Source organism: Paramisgurnus dabryanus, chromosome 2 (assembly GCF_030506205.2).
Source record: "Paramisgurnus dabryanus chromosome 2, PD_genome_1.1, whole genome shotgun sequence".
NCBI classification, from domain to species: Eukaryota; Metazoa; Chordata; class Actinopteri; order Cypriniformes; family Cobitidae; genus Paramisgurnus; species Paramisgurnus dabryanus.
In genome coordinates this window covers 25,577,263-25,593,475 of record NC_133338.1, presented here as the reverse complement: position 1 = coordinate 25,593,475, position 16,213 = coordinate 25,577,263, and the positions used below count along the sequence as shown (strand labels likewise).

At 37.5% G+C, this 16,213-nt stretch overlaps 2 protein-coding genes across 2 annotated transcripts in view; both read right to left on the bottom strand.

The window, feature by feature from the left end:
* The window catches only part of LOC135730854 (zonadhesin), a 32,381-nt gene extending 29,017 nt beyond the window's left edge, over positions 1–3,364 (bottom strand). The window contains exons 1-12 of the mRNA XM_065248832.2: positions 3,256–3,364; positions 2,989–3,134; positions 2,654–2,797; positions 2,448–2,555; positions 2,174–2,343; positions 1,676–1,878; positions 1,407–1,548; positions 1,247–1,294; positions 962–1,155; positions 732–876; positions 301–545; positions 36–184 (exon numbers count right to left, since the gene is read on the bottom strand). Of these exons, the coding sequence (XP_065104904.2) occupies positions 36–184; positions 301–545; positions 732–876; positions 962–1,155; positions 1,247–1,294; positions 1,407–1,548; positions 1,676–1,878; positions 2,174–2,343; positions 2,448–2,555; positions 2,654–2,797; positions 2,989–3,134; positions 3,256–3,279 (1,718 nt within the window). The 5' untranslated portion in view covers positions 3,280–3,364. The remainder of the gene's footprint in view (positions 1–35; positions 185–300; positions 546–731; positions 877–961; positions 1,156–1,246; positions 1,295–1,406; positions 1,549–1,675; positions 1,879–2,173; positions 2,344–2,447; positions 2,556–2,653; positions 2,798–2,988; positions 3,135–3,255) is intronic.
* A 101-nt stretch (positions 3,365–3,465) lies between these two features.
* Positions 3,466–15,623, bottom strand: LOC141281525 (zonadhesin-like). The gene is made up of 19 exons (XM_073813379.1): positions 15,614–15,623; positions 13,824–13,967; positions 8,058–8,323; positions 7,706–7,790; positions 7,429–7,578; positions 7,156–7,326; positions 6,870–6,967; positions 6,649–6,727; positions 6,329–6,538; positions 6,055–6,248; positions 5,825–5,969; positions 5,405–5,649; positions 5,140–5,288; positions 4,930–5,058; positions 4,705–4,843; positions 4,483–4,624; positions 4,051–4,247; positions 3,829–3,967; positions 3,466–3,614 (listed from the first exon to the last, which is right to left on the bottom strand). Exons 1-19 carry the CDS (start codon positions 15,621–15,623, stop codon positions 3,466–3,468), a joined length of 2,841 nt encoding a protein of 946 aa, XP_073669480.1.
* Positions 15,624–16,213: the final 590 nt, after the last annotated feature.

The following is a 16,213-nucleotide window of genomic DNA, read 5'->3' as shown; positions in this document are numbered from 1 at the left end:
AACAATCTCATAAAGTTAAAATGAATCGCACTCACTCTTTGATAACTTTAATGTCCATGTAGTGGTTTCCATCATAACGTACAGTCACACCAAAGTTTAATGCCACTGTGTATTGTGCACCAGCCATGAAAATGTCAATGCCATTGACCGGAGTAAGAGGGATGTTCACATTGGTACCATTCACCTGAGAAAAGTCATACATCATACTTTACCTTTCATTGTGTCACTAAACATTAAATATATCTAGAGTTATAATAGTGAACAGACATGACCGTGCATAAATCATCAACAATCGTCTACCTGCACAATCCCTCCTTTCAGAATGGACACTTTCACTCCAAATGCATGGACATGCACAGCTTTAACATAGCTGATTGAAGGATTGTTGTAGCGATTCTCATTGTCTGTGTACACAGCGAAGTACGGCACATCTGTGCTGTTACAAGGCTCAGACATCAGGTAGGAACAGTTCCCCATGAAGTCATAGCGCTGTTTATCAAAGGTGGTGTAATGAGGATCACCAGAAGAAACACATGTTGAGGTTCCTGTAAGGAAAGAAATCCAAATTATATTAAACAGATTTGAATGCAGAAAAACTGACTTCATTAGAAATGTGTACACTTTTTTTATTAACAAGAATGGATTGGTAAATTGGTAATTGCCAAAAGTCAATCTAAAATCAAGGCTTTATTTATTTTGATGTAAGGGGAGATTGTAGTTGCTTGTCATACCTTTAGGGTAGCAGCCATGGACGCCACCAACCTCACGACATTCTTCTGTCACAGGATCACAGCTGTTGTCCACACAGTCAAAGGTGTAGTTGCCAGCACAACGACACAACTTGGAGCAGCCATTTCCAAATATAATTTCACCAGGCTGAGTATAAACACAGACTGAGTTTAGAGCAAAGACTTTGATCACAGATAAAAATGCATCCTTACATAAATGACAACTCACATACCTCAAAGTAATTGTTGTCTTCATCTAGACAACCACACTGTTCAATAGGAACACAGCGCTGACCACGGAAAACAAATCCTGGTTTACAGAAGCAGCCGCTGATGCATGAACCTGTGCAATTTGTTGAAGGCCGATCACAGCTAGGAATACAGGCTGGGCCACAATCAATGTACTCAGCATCTGGAGGACATGTCACTGTTGGAAGACATAAAGACTTGTTTAGCTTTTCTAATCTCACATTTTTAATTACTACAGTATTATTAAGGAAAATGAAAGTGTGAAATACCTGGTGGTGGTGGTGTAGTTGGCTGAGGTGTTGTTGGTTTAGGTGTTGCTGCAAAGATTGTCAAAAAGTATGTGTTAGTTATATATAATGTGTTAAAGTTTGTAAACAGTGTACCAGGACATGTAAAACTTCATTATATATAAGCTACTGTCATTGTTACCAAGAGGTCTGCAGCCATAGTCTCCATCCTGAAGCTGGCAGCTCTCAGTAGGCAGACAGCTGGTGTTATAACACTGAATAGATCCTCCACCCTCACATGTACACTTCTCTGTACAGCCCTCAACATACCAGCTATCATTTACCTAAATGACAACATTGATAGAGATAAAACAACAACAAGCACAATGATAAACCTGTTTCTCAAGCAGTAAAAAATGGAAATAAAAAAATCAGATCTTCAAAACTGTCCTGTGTTTCAAGTAAACTCACTGGATGGTAGGAGTCTGAGGAGTCCACACAGCCGCAGTCTTTAAGTGGCACACATTTATCATCACTTAAGATGAATCCAGGGTTACACTCACAGCCTTCAACACACTTCTCACTACAGCCTGGTGGTCCGTTGATACCCAGACACGTCTCTGGACAGGAGCTCACACATATGGAGTAATGGCTGTTTGGAGGGCAAACCAGAGCTGGAGGAAATAAATATAAAGAAAAACTTGTCATTGAATGATAAAGAAGGTTGAAATGGGGGTGCAAGTTCAGTTTTACGTTAAAATGCTAACAAAAGCCAAATAAAGGGATTTTTTGGTTGCCTCAAGGGGGCAACATACTGAGGTAAAATGATTAGCTGAATCCAGCTCACTTTGAAAGAAAAAAAGAGGCTTTTTTCCATGGTGGATACAAAACTGCAGAGTATCTGTTTAATATGTTGAATCCAGTCCAGTCTATACTTTATGCTGTGTAATATAAGAGATTATGACTTACGGCAGAAGTCTGGCTCCCTCCACTGATAGACAGGTGCACCTGCACTCAGACAAGCATCAGTGTAAGCTTGAAGCTGATCACAGAGAGTCTGCTGTAGTCCCTCATAACGGCACATATCAAACACACAGCTCTGGAAGAAAGGCAGTGGATCCACCACCTTTATACAGTCCCTGTGAGGAGCATTGGTGAGAGAAAGTGTGCAGTGGTTAAGCACTTAAAGGTCTCTGTAGTCTGTTAGCTCATGTTTGAAACAATATAAACACTAAAGCCAAACCTAAATGGTCCATTGTTGTCAGTTATTTTCCCACAGTTTTCTGGGTTTGACACCAGATCCTCCAGCTCAGGATCACAGGGTGGGTCAGGCCCTGTGTCAGGCTTGCATCTGAAAACACAACACTGATTTGTCAAAAATTTGATGGACCCAATCATCAAGACTTTTTTCTGCAGTTGATAAAATGAAAAAGAGGTCAAAGTACTAACGTTTCGTCCTCATCTTCATCAGTTTGCCAGCTGTTACCAAACTGATCTGAGCTATCGGCTTGAGAGCCATCTGGCTTAGTGAAGTCATTATTGGGGTTTCCATCATAGTCTCCACACAGGCCACACATCTGATCATAGTAGGAACTGAAAAAGTAAGAATGAAAAAGAGATTAAAAGATATTCAATCCCTAAGAGATGTTTTTTCATTTGCTTTTTTAAGATTTATTTGTGGCTGATGCCCTTTAGCAATCATTGTGGGGTTTTAGTGTTTCTTTCTTGTTTTAGTTCAGAGTGAAGGATATTTTACAATGAATCTGTTTTCAGAGCTACAGTACCTGGGAACAGTGATCTTAGCATAATGGTTGCCGTCCCATTTCACCTCCAGACCGAAGGAAGTAGTGAGGATAACATATTGACCAGCAAGAGAGAGAGACATGAGCGGAGATGGGGAGTGAGGGAGGGAAACCCTGAGTCCATTTACCTGAATGTGTAAGAGATAAAGAGCAACAGACGTGAATTAAAAGCAAAAGTTATAAACTCAAGACTACAGAATACCTTCATTAAATGATGGTTTCATTTTGACAGCAGCTGTGAATACTGACCAAAGTTTTCCTGCTTTTCATCATTGTCACAGTGACACCATTGACAGTCACATAAAGTTTCCTCAGGTAAGAAACACCAGAGACTCCTCTCTCTTCATTTTTACCCTCTATTGAGGACCAGGGGCCTACAAATCCAGAAGAGAAAAAACACATCACTGTTTTAAAGCTGAATACCAATACACTTACATTGAGTGTCTGAACATTAGTTGTTCATTTGTATTCTGGTTTTTGACTTTGCTTACCAGTGTTGTTTTTGCAGGTGCGTGCCAGAGTGTAGGTGCAAGTGCCCATGAAAGTGAAGTATTTGCCATCAAAGCTGTTATAATGAGGATCACCAGAGATAATACAGTCCTGAGAATCTAGAAGATTTAGATGAAATACAAAACAAAATATGTTTCAAGTATATTTTAAATATTAACCATTTGTAATAAAACTTCTTTCAAATTCAACAGTATACTGTATTTTTAAATAATGAGATGTATATGATGGGATCTGTCTCACTGCAGTGTAATGTGATCATATGGTTATATTCGGGTATACAGCTACTCACAGTGAGTCAACTATAATACTGACCTTCTGGGTAACACCCGATGACTCCACCCTGTACACCACATTGCTCCATGGGTGGGCAGTCAGCAGCATTACAGGTAACAAATGGAGGCTCACACTTACACAACTGCTCACAGTCCTTAGTGTAAAACTCTTCACCTGGCTGAAATTCGTAACGTAAATATCATGTCAGTAGTGAACAAGTTATATCTTGTGTACATATTAAAACATTGACAGTTTCCTCACCTGGTAGTACTGTCCATTACGCATGCAGCCACATTCATCTTGTTTCACACACTGTCCAGCACTAAGGACAAACCCAGGGTCACACAAACATCCTTCAGAACAGGGCCCAGTACACTGATTTGGTGGAATTGGGTAACAGGATGGTTGGCAAATTGGGACGCAGGATTCAAAGTGACTATTGGCTGGACATTTAAGAGCTGTAGAGGAAAACTGTGTGTTAACCTGTGGTTTATTACACTTATTCACAATGTTTGGTTTAAATGCAGTGAATTTTCAGGCAGGGTTATATTTAATTAGCTTTATTGCCATTGTTTTTAATTTAACCTTTTAGCAGTTTCATGCTATAATACAGAGCACAGGATATTATTTAATATGTAACGCATGTATCTTACGGTGTCCTTGAGGAATACTGTATGTATTTTTCAGACTTACGACAGAAGGTGCTGTTTCTCCAGGATCCAATTGTGACACCCCGTTGCTGACATTCATTGACATACGCCTCTATTGCTTCACACAATGCAGACTGAGCACCATCCAACTCACACACATCAAACAAACAGTCTTTGAAGAAACCCTATACACACAATGTTAAGACAGTATGCATTAGAAGTTTATAATTATGCTTAACAAATCATATGATTTCATTTCACTCACATTGGGGTTGACTTTTGGATGGCAAGTCGCAAATGGACCTTTGCTGTCCAATATGATACCACAGTAAGCAGGTCCTTCATACAAGTCCAGTTCAGTATCTGTACACCCAGGCGATGGGTCAACCTCTGTTTTCTCACAACTGAAAGAAAGAATCAAAGGTTCATCTATGATATCCATTTATATAAATGTACTTGTTAACACTGTAGGCACTGCATGTTGCCTTACTCAGGGTCTGTGTTCCAGCTGTTACCGAAATCTTTAGGGCTTTGGACGAGTTCACCAGTGGGGGTACGGAAGTCATCCTTAGGGTCTCCATTGTAGTCTCCACACAGTCCACAAAGTTTGTCCTCATAGCTGGAAAATCATGCAGAGACATTTAAAAGTGAAATACAAGGTCTCAAACAATCTCATAAAGTTTCAATGGGTCATACTCACTCTTTGATAACTTTAATGTCCATGTAGTGGTTTCCATCATAACGTACAGTCACACCAAAGTTTAATGCCACTGTGTATTGTGCACCAGCCATCAAAATGTCAATGCCATTGACAGGAGTAAAAGGGATGTTCACATTGGTACCATTCACCTAAGAAAAGTCAAACAAGATACTGTACCTTTCATTGTGTCACTAAACATGAAATATATCTAGAGTTATAATAGTGAACAGACATGACCGTGCATAAACCATCAACAATCATCTACCTGCACAATTCCTCCTTTCAGAATGGACACTTTCACTCCAAATGCATGGACATGCACAGCTTTTACATAGCTGATTGAAGGATTGTTGTAGCGATTCTCATTGTCTGTGTACACAGCGAAGTACGGCACATCTGTGCTGTTACAAGGCTCAGACATCAGGTAGGAGCAGTTCCCCATGAAGTCATAGCGCTGTTTATCAAAGGTGGTGTAATGAGGATCACCAGAAGAAATACAAGTCGATGTTCCTGTGAGCGAAATTTCAAAATATATTTAACAAATTTAAATGCAGAAGAACTGACTTGTGTACACATTTTTTTATTAACAGGTATCGGTTAACAAGTTGTTAATTGCCAAAAGTTAATCTAAAATCAAGGCTTAATTTATTGTGACCTAAGGGGAGATTGTAGTTTCTTGTCATACCTTTAGGGTAGCAGCCATGAACGCCACCAACCTCACGACATTCTTCTGTCACAGGATCACAGCTGTTGTCCACACAGTCAAAGGTGTAGTTGCCAGCACAACGACACAACTTGGAGCAGCCATTTCCAAATATAATTTCACCAGGCTGAGTATAAACACAGACTGAGTTTAGAGCAAAGACTTTGATCACAGATAAAAATGCATCCTTACATAAATGAACACTCACATACCTCAAAGTAATTGTTGTCTTCATCTAGACAACCACACTGTTCAATAGGAACACAGCGCTGACCACGGAAAACAAATCCTGGTTTACAGAAGCAGCCACTGATGCATGAACCTGTGCAATTTGTTGAAGGCCGATCACAGCTAGGAATACAGGCTGGGCCACAATCAATGTACTCAGCATCTGGAGGACATGTCACTGTTGGAAGACATAAAGGCTTGTTTAGCTTTTCTAATCTCACATTTTAAGGTAAACATTTTTGAAGAAAAATTACCAACCTGGTGGTGGTGTAGTAGGTGGCTTTGGTGTTGTTGGTTTAGGGGTTGTAGGTTTCGGCGTTGATGGACTTGCTGTTGTTGGTTTAGGTGTTGTTGGTTTGGGCGTTGATGGACTTGCTGTTGTTGGTTTAGGTGTTGTTGGTTTGGGCGTTGATGGACTTGCTGTTGTTGGTTTAGGTGTGGTCGGTCGTGCTGTTGTTGGAGTTTCACCTAAAATGAAGCGAAAAAACAATAAATGGACTTTTACAATAAAATGTTTCTGTTACTAGTAGTGAATTTTAAAAAGAAAACATTAAGAGGGGGATTTGTTCATCACCTACCTATACAAGTAGTAATGCAGACACTATCGATAGCAATATCTGTCTTGTCTGTTTCACCATAAACACCAACAATTACAAACTAAAATGAAATAATGAATAGAGATATAAACACCTTTGGGCAATATGTGCAACAAATATAAATGACTGTAAAAGACATGGGTCAGATCAGATCATTGTGTAAATTTAAAGTGACTGAATTTCAGACTGAAATGAAAATTGACCTGCACATCAGCTGAACCAATGTAGGGAACCGTCGCTGGTTTCCAGCCTTGACCTTGATTTCCTTTGAGGCTAAAAATAGGGGCTCCAAGTGCCCCACCTACAAAAAATGTCAGAGCTTTTAATTTTGCTATCCTTGGTGATAGTACTGTTGTTTGAAAACGAGAGATGTAAAATGATTTAATTGCTCAAAAGAGTGAATGTGATTCTAGTGATATAATAAAATCATTAGTGTCCTCTGAATGCATAGATTTTTGAATAAACTGTCTCCATTCCATTAAATCTTACCAGCTGTTACTACATGGACGTTCAGCTCCATGTTGGAGGCACTGCCATACATATAGTAATGGAAATCCAGCTGTAAGCAACCAGAAGAAGCAGCTGAAGTAGAGGGGCTCCAGAGCTGAGCTGCCTCACCTTCTACACTAGACAAGGAGTCCAATAACAGGTAAATCCCCACTACATAAGGAAAAAACAAGAAACATTGAGATTAATTTTCTGAAGGAAGGAATGAAAATCATGGCGTTTTCATCAAAGTCACGTATGAAACGTTGGCCTCACATCCAGGTTTGGAGAAGTCATCATCAGGGCCAGTGTCTGGTGTTTCTGTCTGTCCATTCCAATGCTCCCATCCAAAAATTTCATCAGATGTCACCTCATTTGTCCAATCACAGAAGTTTCCCTCATCGAAATCACACCCAGCAATACAACCTGTAAAAACAGAAACAAACATATATTCCTTTTACATAACTTTTCTGTATATACACATAAATGTTTTATACAGTATGTATAACTCCAATGGGTCTGTATGTAAATGTGTTAGAATAAATTAAACTACCAGGGCAGGCTCCCTCGCTTATGACAATGTCATCCAGGGCAGTGTCACATGATGAAGTGAGCCCTCGCTTTGCTTCAAACACAATCTAGAGTAAAAAATATTTTTATGACTTCAAGTGTGATTTACACCCAATATAGATTAGACACACTGTAGTGCACTTGTAGCCATAAACACTTTATCTAAAAACACATGTCGAACAGGATAAGGCATAACAGCTATTGCCTATTGCATTTCAAAAGTTGCCTACAGGTTGCAGTCCTTTAAGCAGAACAGCAGTCAAACAGTCTATAGCCACACACAAGAATTAACAGAGGCGTCCATTTACTAAACTTGAGCAGACTCATACCCTCACCTGAACACTCTCTCCAGCTGGAATGGGCACTGTAACAGAAGCCCCAAGCCATGATGGGCTTTGGATGCCGATTTTCTGCCATAGTTCTTCCTCAGTGCTGGGACGTTTGGCATAGACAGTCAGAGTATTTGCTTCATCAGCGCCATACATATAGTAGAAGAACTGTACACAGATCTCAGCAGGTCCATTGCTAACAGTCGGACTGAGCAGACGGGTCTTCTGTCCATTCGCGACATTGTCAGCCTCGTGATATATGTAATAGCCGGCTATGGAGAGAAAGGTTCAATTTGAGAATGCATGAGACAAATTAACAAAAAGATCTAATAAAACATTCTGGGGTTGTACCCCCTAAAATTATGATTAAAAACATGTGTATTATAAATAATATAAGCATATGTTTGAGTACTAAAATAATTCAATTCCAAACAGGGTAGAAAAAATGTGTTTTAAGTTCAGAAACATTATGAGTCCCCCCTTGTCTTACAGTGATTTGGTCCACTGCCTGCTTTATCCCTTTACCTCATTTACACATACAAGTAACTTACGGTGAGAGAGAATTAACTCGTTCAGTATTTGTGAAACTCCAAGTCAACTGTCAAAGCTATCATTAACTTCAAACATCAGAGAAATTGATCCTTTTCTCTTAAATACAGATGATGCTGGGTCATTATTAAATAAATCATGACAAAAAATGTTTTATAAATTATGTATTTTTCCCATGAGTCCGCTATTTTAAAGATTATAACGTTACCTAGCTAACAGTCATTAAGTTAAATTTTTTTGGTGGCTTGACTGTACACAACTTCAAAAACATTGCAATAAATAAATAGTTTTGAAGAAAAATATAAGGCTTTTCTCTATTTTCTCTAAGCTGGTGAATTGGTTTTAGCTGGTCTCCCAGCTTGATTTTAACTGGTTTTGGTGGTGTAGCAACCTGGTCTAACTGGATAAAGGGACTGCTTCAAGTCCTATTTCACTGACCACAGTCATTTTGTTTTTATGGGTGGTCATAGGTCCAAAGTCGGCTCTGTTCATACTGGTGCTCCATAAGGGTCATTATTGGGTTCCTTAGTTTTTAGTATGTATACCTATTCACTTGGTCAATTACTACGATCTCTCAACCTCAATTATCACTTTTATGCTGATGATACACAGATCTATATTCATACAAGACCGGATCAGCAAGTGAACGTTGTGCATATATCTAACTGCATTGCTGAGATAAAGACTTGGATGTCCAATAATTTTCTGTCGCTAAACGGCTCTAAAACAGAAATTATGCTCCTTGGATCGCCACATCAAACGCGAAAGGTTGGGTCTCCTACTTTGTCTGTTGATGGTGTTGCCTTAGATTGGTGTCATATTTGATGCCACACTGTCATTTAAGATTTTTGTGCAGAATACAGTTAAGACATCGTTTTTTCACCTCAGAAATAAAGCTCGGCTACGTCCTATGCTGTCTTTCCCGGTTGCTAAGAAGTTGATAAATTCTTTTGTCTTTTCACGCATTGATTACTGTAATGGTCTTATAGCTGGGGTATCTAAATCATCATTGGATAAACTGCAATATCTACAAAATTCAGCTGCTAGAGTACTGTCTGGGGTCAGGGCTAGGGACCACATAACCCCTGTCTTGGAGTCACTGCACTGGCTACCTGTTAGGTACCGTATTGATTTTAAAATCCTTATGTTGGCATATAAATCTGTGCACAATCTGGCACCTCAGTACTTGACTGATCTATTAATGCCTTACACACCACGTCGCAATCTGCACTCCTCTTAGAGTGGTCTCTTGGTTGTTTCTAAGACACGGCTCTATACTAGGGATGATCGTCAAGCATTTTCTGTTTATGCTCCCAAGCTCTGGAATTCTCTCCCGGCCGACATTAGAAAAGCAAATACATGAGTGACTTTTAAATCTCTTCTCAAAACATTCTATTTTAGGATTGCTTTTACTTGATTTACTTTTAATTCTTTTTGTGTTTATTTTTGTAATTTTATTGTGTTGTTTCTACGATTGTCATTTTTGACAATAAAAATAACAAATATACACTTTTATTCCACAACTTCTCGTCATGTAGATCCGGTCGTGATACGCCAGCTGACCCCACGCAATACGTCATGACGTCAAGAGGTCAGAGAGGACGAACGCGAAACTCCGGCCCAGTGTTTACAAGCGTCTTGAAAGAGGACCTTTCCTACGTTGTTGTATGTCAACTGATACTAATTAATGTCTTTGTGGCAGTTTATTGTTTAAAATGGTCCGCAAGTGTTCATTTTATATATGTAACACGTGACCTCCCTACGTCACTACGCATTTACGTTAGGTCGCGCTGCTGGACTTGACCTAGACGAAAAGTTGTGGTTTAAAAGTGTATATTTGTTATTTTTATTCATTCAATCGTTTTGCTAGATAAGACCCTTATGCCTCGTTTGGGATCGTTTATAGACCTTTGAAACTCCGTTGAAAAAACTGTTAAGTGTTGAGTTAAGTGTTAAATGTTGGGCTCTATTAAAGTCCATTAAAATGAGAAAAATCCTGCAATGTTTTCCTCAAAAAACATAATTTCTTCTGGACTGAACAAAGAAAGACATCAACATTTTGGATGACATGGTGGTGAGTAAATTATCTGGATTTTTCTTATAAGAAAATTGAATATTCCTTTAAGCTGGTCTAGCTGAAAGATCAACTGACTCACCAGCTTGACCAGTTTTGCCAGGCTGGGAGGACCAGTTTTAAGCTACTGTCACTTAAACCAGCTAAAACCAGCTACCAGCTTATGCAAATACAATTTTAACTGTATTATTTGTGTTCCCTTAAAAAATTGCTCTGGAGAAATTTTTGTTTATTGTTACCTCCACTGTTAGATTAAATTTATGCGCATGGCCTATTCAGTGGCAACAGCGTAAACAAATTGCTTTTTTGGCCCAAACTTAACTTCAGGAAGACTTTTGCATAGAATCAATATAACAAGAGAGTCTCAAGAGTAGCTTTTTTTTTAAACAAGCTAAATAAACGACAAGAAAATTACCTTAGCTTACATAGGTTAAACGTATCAACCATTACATTGAGCTAATTTTACTGGGTAAAATGAATGTTTACAATGAGTTTACACTTACAGCCTAGAGGTCATTAATTTCCTGTCTTTTGGAAACCGAAACATCTTTATTGTACACAAGGTATTTGTTCCAGAGGACTGTTGAGTCACTAGCCAGACCGATAAACAAGCACAGACCGGAAGTTAACTCGAGCCAGGCACGTAAGGTTGTGGCTAGAAGGGATACAGCCTCTGCCAGACTTTGTGGAAATCTCGCCGTGATGAGCGCTGTTTTAGTCCTACCCCAAACCTAACCTTAACACCAACATTTCACGTAAGTTAGTCAGCAGCTGTATCCAATCTAGCCTACTTCTGCCCCCAAACGTAACCCAAACACCTCGCGAGATTTGGCCGTAGCTGTATCTCATCTAGACTAACCAGAACCGGCGCGTATCCGCAGCAACGCAGCAATGCGCATACTCTACGTCCGAAAACTGTCTTGGCAGCAGTGGTGTCAAAAGTATTCATATTCATTACTCAAGTAGAAGTATAGATACTAGGGTTAAAAAAGACTTTTGTAGAAGTTGAAGTATCAGCTCAAGCTTTTTACTCAAGTAAAAGTGAAAAAGTACTGGTTTCAAAACTACTTAAAGTATAAAAGTAAAAGTAATGTAAGGAAAAAATTTCATTACGGAAAAAAGCCTAGGGCGCGCCACAAGGGCCTATTGTGCACTACCCTATCTCCTCTAAAACATGTTTCTAAAGGCCATAATAACTATAGTGTTATATTAAAAATGTTAATGTTAAACAATTTGGGATGCACTAGGGCCAGGGGTAGGCAACATCAGTCCTGGAGTGCCGATGTCCTACAGATTTTAGCTCCAACCCTTATAAAACCTTGGCTACCTGTAGTTTCAGGTGACTTTATAGACCTTTATTAGTTTGTTCAGGTCTGCTTGTTTAGACCTGGAGCTAAACACTGCAGGACATCGGCACTCCATGTTGCCTACCCCTGCACTAGACTATCTGTTTCAACCACATACGGTATATACCCATTAAAAATGAACGCATTTCAATACAATGCGAACAAATACATTAAAGCAGTGGTTCTCAAACTGGGGGCCGCGAGATGGTGCCAGGGGCCCCAGTTTTATAATATTTTATGAAATACATTACTTTATTATAAATTCTGTGTAATTAAACCTCAAAAAAGAAGGCTACTAAACAAAAGCAATACATTGTATAATTTAATATGTTTGTTTAATTCAAATTGTAAGTTTTAGAATGTTTATGTCATACATTTTCTTTGGGGGGTCGTGAAGGAATCCACTGTACACAAGGGAGGCGCGAAAAAAAAAGGTTTGATAACCACTGCATTAAAGAACCACATATGTGTACTACTGAGCATTAACATGTGTTCCATAGAGAGGAAGATATGATGACTAGTTGCCTATGAATATTGTAATGGTGCAAAAAGTCAAACTTCAGAGCAGGGCCGCTGATGGCCAAACTTTTACAGTGGTGCCCTCTTTAGTTAAAAAACAACAAAATCTCACACAACTATAGTATGTGTGAGAATAGAAATATGCTATTGTTATCATTTATAATTTTATTTTGACAGCAACACAAACTACAATTATACAAATATGCAATTATATATTATAGCCTATATTCCTGTATCTGTACTTGTGTAGCTAATGGACTTTAGTATACTTTACTTTAGTCAGTATAAATCCAAGCAATTAAGGAGAATTACTAAATGTCTTTCTTGTAAGTAAATTCAAAAAGTCAGGTTTAAGGAAACAGCTGATGTCTATTAACAAAAGCAAAAGTTGGTATGTATGGTTATGTGTTTGATTGATTTAACACTCAAGCGTTCAGCTAAGTAGGTTTTGTTAATGCAAATAAAATTTAGGGTAGTTATAAGCATATACAAAACAACAGATGTCTTTAGCATAGATATCTTTGCCATGCTTCAAAACGCAACGCAGCACAATGTCATTTAAGTTGAACAACTGAAGTTATATGATATAAATTGGTATTGTTACACTATTTAAATCACACAGATGAGTTGGTGTCAGCAGCCAGCTATATATTTACACAGGCTTGTGAATGTGAACTGACCTGAAAGTGATGCGCGAGTTTTATTTCGTACTTTTCCATTTGAAGACAGAATGCCGCGTTCTGTTACTGTACAAACAGATGGCGGATGATATCAAAGCATCGCGAGAGCAAACTGCGCCGCATGCTTTCTAATCGCTCTCGCGGTTCTTTTATGTTTTTCTGTGCAGCAGCATCGAACAAACTTTTGATCATCTGCAGTCAGCTGGGGGGCGGGGATTGCGTACAAACCAATAGGGTGTCGGAATGGTGTATGTTTATACTTCTCATCCAACCACAATCGCATTTATCTGGATGATGCAATTTATCAAGATAGGTTTTTTTAACGATGACAAGCCGGAATGAAAAAAAGCAAACAAGCCGAAATAATAGAAGTAACGAGGCGATTTTTAAAATGTAAGGAGTAGAAAGTACAGATAATTGCGTGAAAATGTAAGGAGTAGAAGTAAAAAGTCGTCTGAAAAATAATTACTCCAGTAAAGTATAGATACCCAAAATATCTACTTAAGTAAGGTAACGAAGTATTTGTACTTCGTTACTTGACACCTCTGCTTGGCAGTCGTATTTGGGGTCTGCAATGTCAGGTCAAAATTGGTTTTCTACTCACAGCCACTGGGATAGTCTCCTGGCGGTCCAGTGCCTAATGTTGGGGTGGGTCCTGTATGACGCGTCCAGTCTGAGTCATCTGTAGGGTCTTGTCTGAAGTTACAGAAAGGTTCTTCGTTTCTGTCAAAGTCACATGAAGCCAACACTGAAAGACAAAAACAAATTTTAGTCTGAAACTATTTTGTTCTATAAATTGCAATGGGAAGAAAAGTAGCATAATATTCCATTTGGCTTAGAAACCATTAAAAACTCATTTAAATTAATGATTTAAAATGTTTACCCCAGTTTACCCCACTGCTAAATTTACGGATTTTTTAAAAACAAAATTATCCCTGAAATGAGATTGCACAATGCCATAAATGTTCTTATAATGTGTTGGAAATTGACAAATACCAGATAGGATTTATGAGGGCAATTCTCTTGTTCTTTTCGAAAGTTATGCTTGTGTCCTTGCCTGATTACAAGATTTTGTGCAATGCTAAGTTATTTTTTACTCTTTGTGACCATCAATAGTGTTTCATCAATAAGAGATATTTGTTATGAAAATTGTAGTTCATAAAGTATTATTAAATTTGAAATTGAGAAAAAATAATGAATATTTGCAATAAATCCAGAAAGCATTTGCCGATTGTAGCCATTTCCTGCTAAACAATGTTTCTCTAAAAAATATTTAATATGAATACTTACCAGCTTCACTTTGTTTCACATTGTATCTATAGAAAATATAAAAAATAAAAAGACAGAGTTAATAAAATCATATATCCTTATATTTTACTAACTGCATTATGTTACATTATATATTACTTAATCTGATAAAAATATATGGTTATAACATAAAACTAGTTCTGGGCATAGATTAATCGTGATTAATCACATACAAAATAAAAGTGAGTTTTTTCATAATATATGAGTGTGTGTGCTAATTAATATGTATATATAAATACACACACACATTTTTATATATAAGTTAAAAAATTAATTCTGAAATGTAGACATGTATATTAGGGTGGTCCTTATTTTTCAACTTTTAAAAGTTCATGTTCTCACCCCACCAATATGGTTGAATAATATATATATATATATGTATTATGTGATACTTTGTGCTAGCATAATTGTTTACTAATATATACTTATGGCAGCAATGGACTTTTTGACCATGCTCCATGCAATTTAAACTCCTGTTTTAGTTAAGATATGTTTTTCAAAGCAAGAAAGCTTCAATGTTGCGTTTTTAAATGGTACAGTTTTTGAGAAACCTCTAGATATTGTAGGAACAACTCAAAATTTTTCACAGTGTGTTTTTATTGATATCCTAACACATTTAGGGGATGAGAGTTGAACATTTAAAAAAAAGACCCATTATAAGGACCATGACCATCTAATCTATATGTGTGTGTGTTTAAATATACATAATAATTGCATATACAGTACAAACACATATTATGCAAAACCTCACTTTCATTTTGTATGCGATTAATCGGAATCAATCTTTGCCCAGCACTACATAAAACATAATTTTCTTACACTAAAGACATAAATTAATCAGTTATTAAGTACTAATTGTCATAGCAACATTTATCATTTAGATTTTTTTATGTTTTGGTTCAGATTACAAGAGATCATACATGCTATTTTGATAGCATGTACTAGCTGTTACGTGATCTGAGGTTAAATTTAGAGAAATACACAATACAATTAAAATTGTTTAAAGCTTCAAACTAAAAATAGGTTTTAATTTTAATCACTGTCAAAACATTTAATTCAACTACTAAATATTAATAATCATCTCACCTAATGTCATTGTGGTCTATGGTATAGCAACCTGATATCCATGTTAAAATTAGTATTAACTCCAGATGTCCCATATCTGGATTAATGAATGGTGTTTGGTTCACTAAGAGAGATTCAGGAGTGCTATGAGGGTTTATAAAGGACCCTGCAATACATGGCTCGTGAGGGAGGGCATGAAAAGTGCATTTGTTTTTATCACTTTCATGTATATTGTTTTACATGACTGATTACAAAACCAATTTGGTGAATCAGTAACTGTTAGTGATAGGTGCAGGGTGTGTTTCCCTGTTCTCCAAGTGAGGGTGTATCAAAAGATACAGTTATGTTAGTTAACACAGACGGTGTTGCTTAATAAATATGAACTCTGAAACCAGACACCTCTATGTCGTTTATCACAACTTTGTTACAATGACTTTTTCAATGATCTGAATAGAAAAGAATTAATTGCTGTCATCAATAAGATCCCAGTTTATATCTTTTATTGCATCACACAATTAATCACCGCCATTAAAATGTTTTGGTTAGTAATCCAATTGGAATTATTTTGCATAAGTTCATATTTTTAGCCTCCTGTTTACTGTAAGTATCTAAAAATAAAAA

What these genes read in the sequence shown, in the direction of transcription:
- LOC141281525 (XM_073813379.1), bottom strand. An exon ending in AGGAGACTATCCCAGTGGCT is followed by an intron (nt 8,324 to 13,823) that starts GTGAGTAGAAAA and finishes TTCTCTCCATAG; the next exon opens with CCGGCTATTACATATATCAC. An exon ending in AAGCGAGGGAGCCTGCCCTG is followed by an intron (nt 7,579 to 7,705) that starts GTAGTTTAATTT and finishes CTGTTTTTACAG; the next exon opens with GTTGTATTGCTGGGTGTGAT.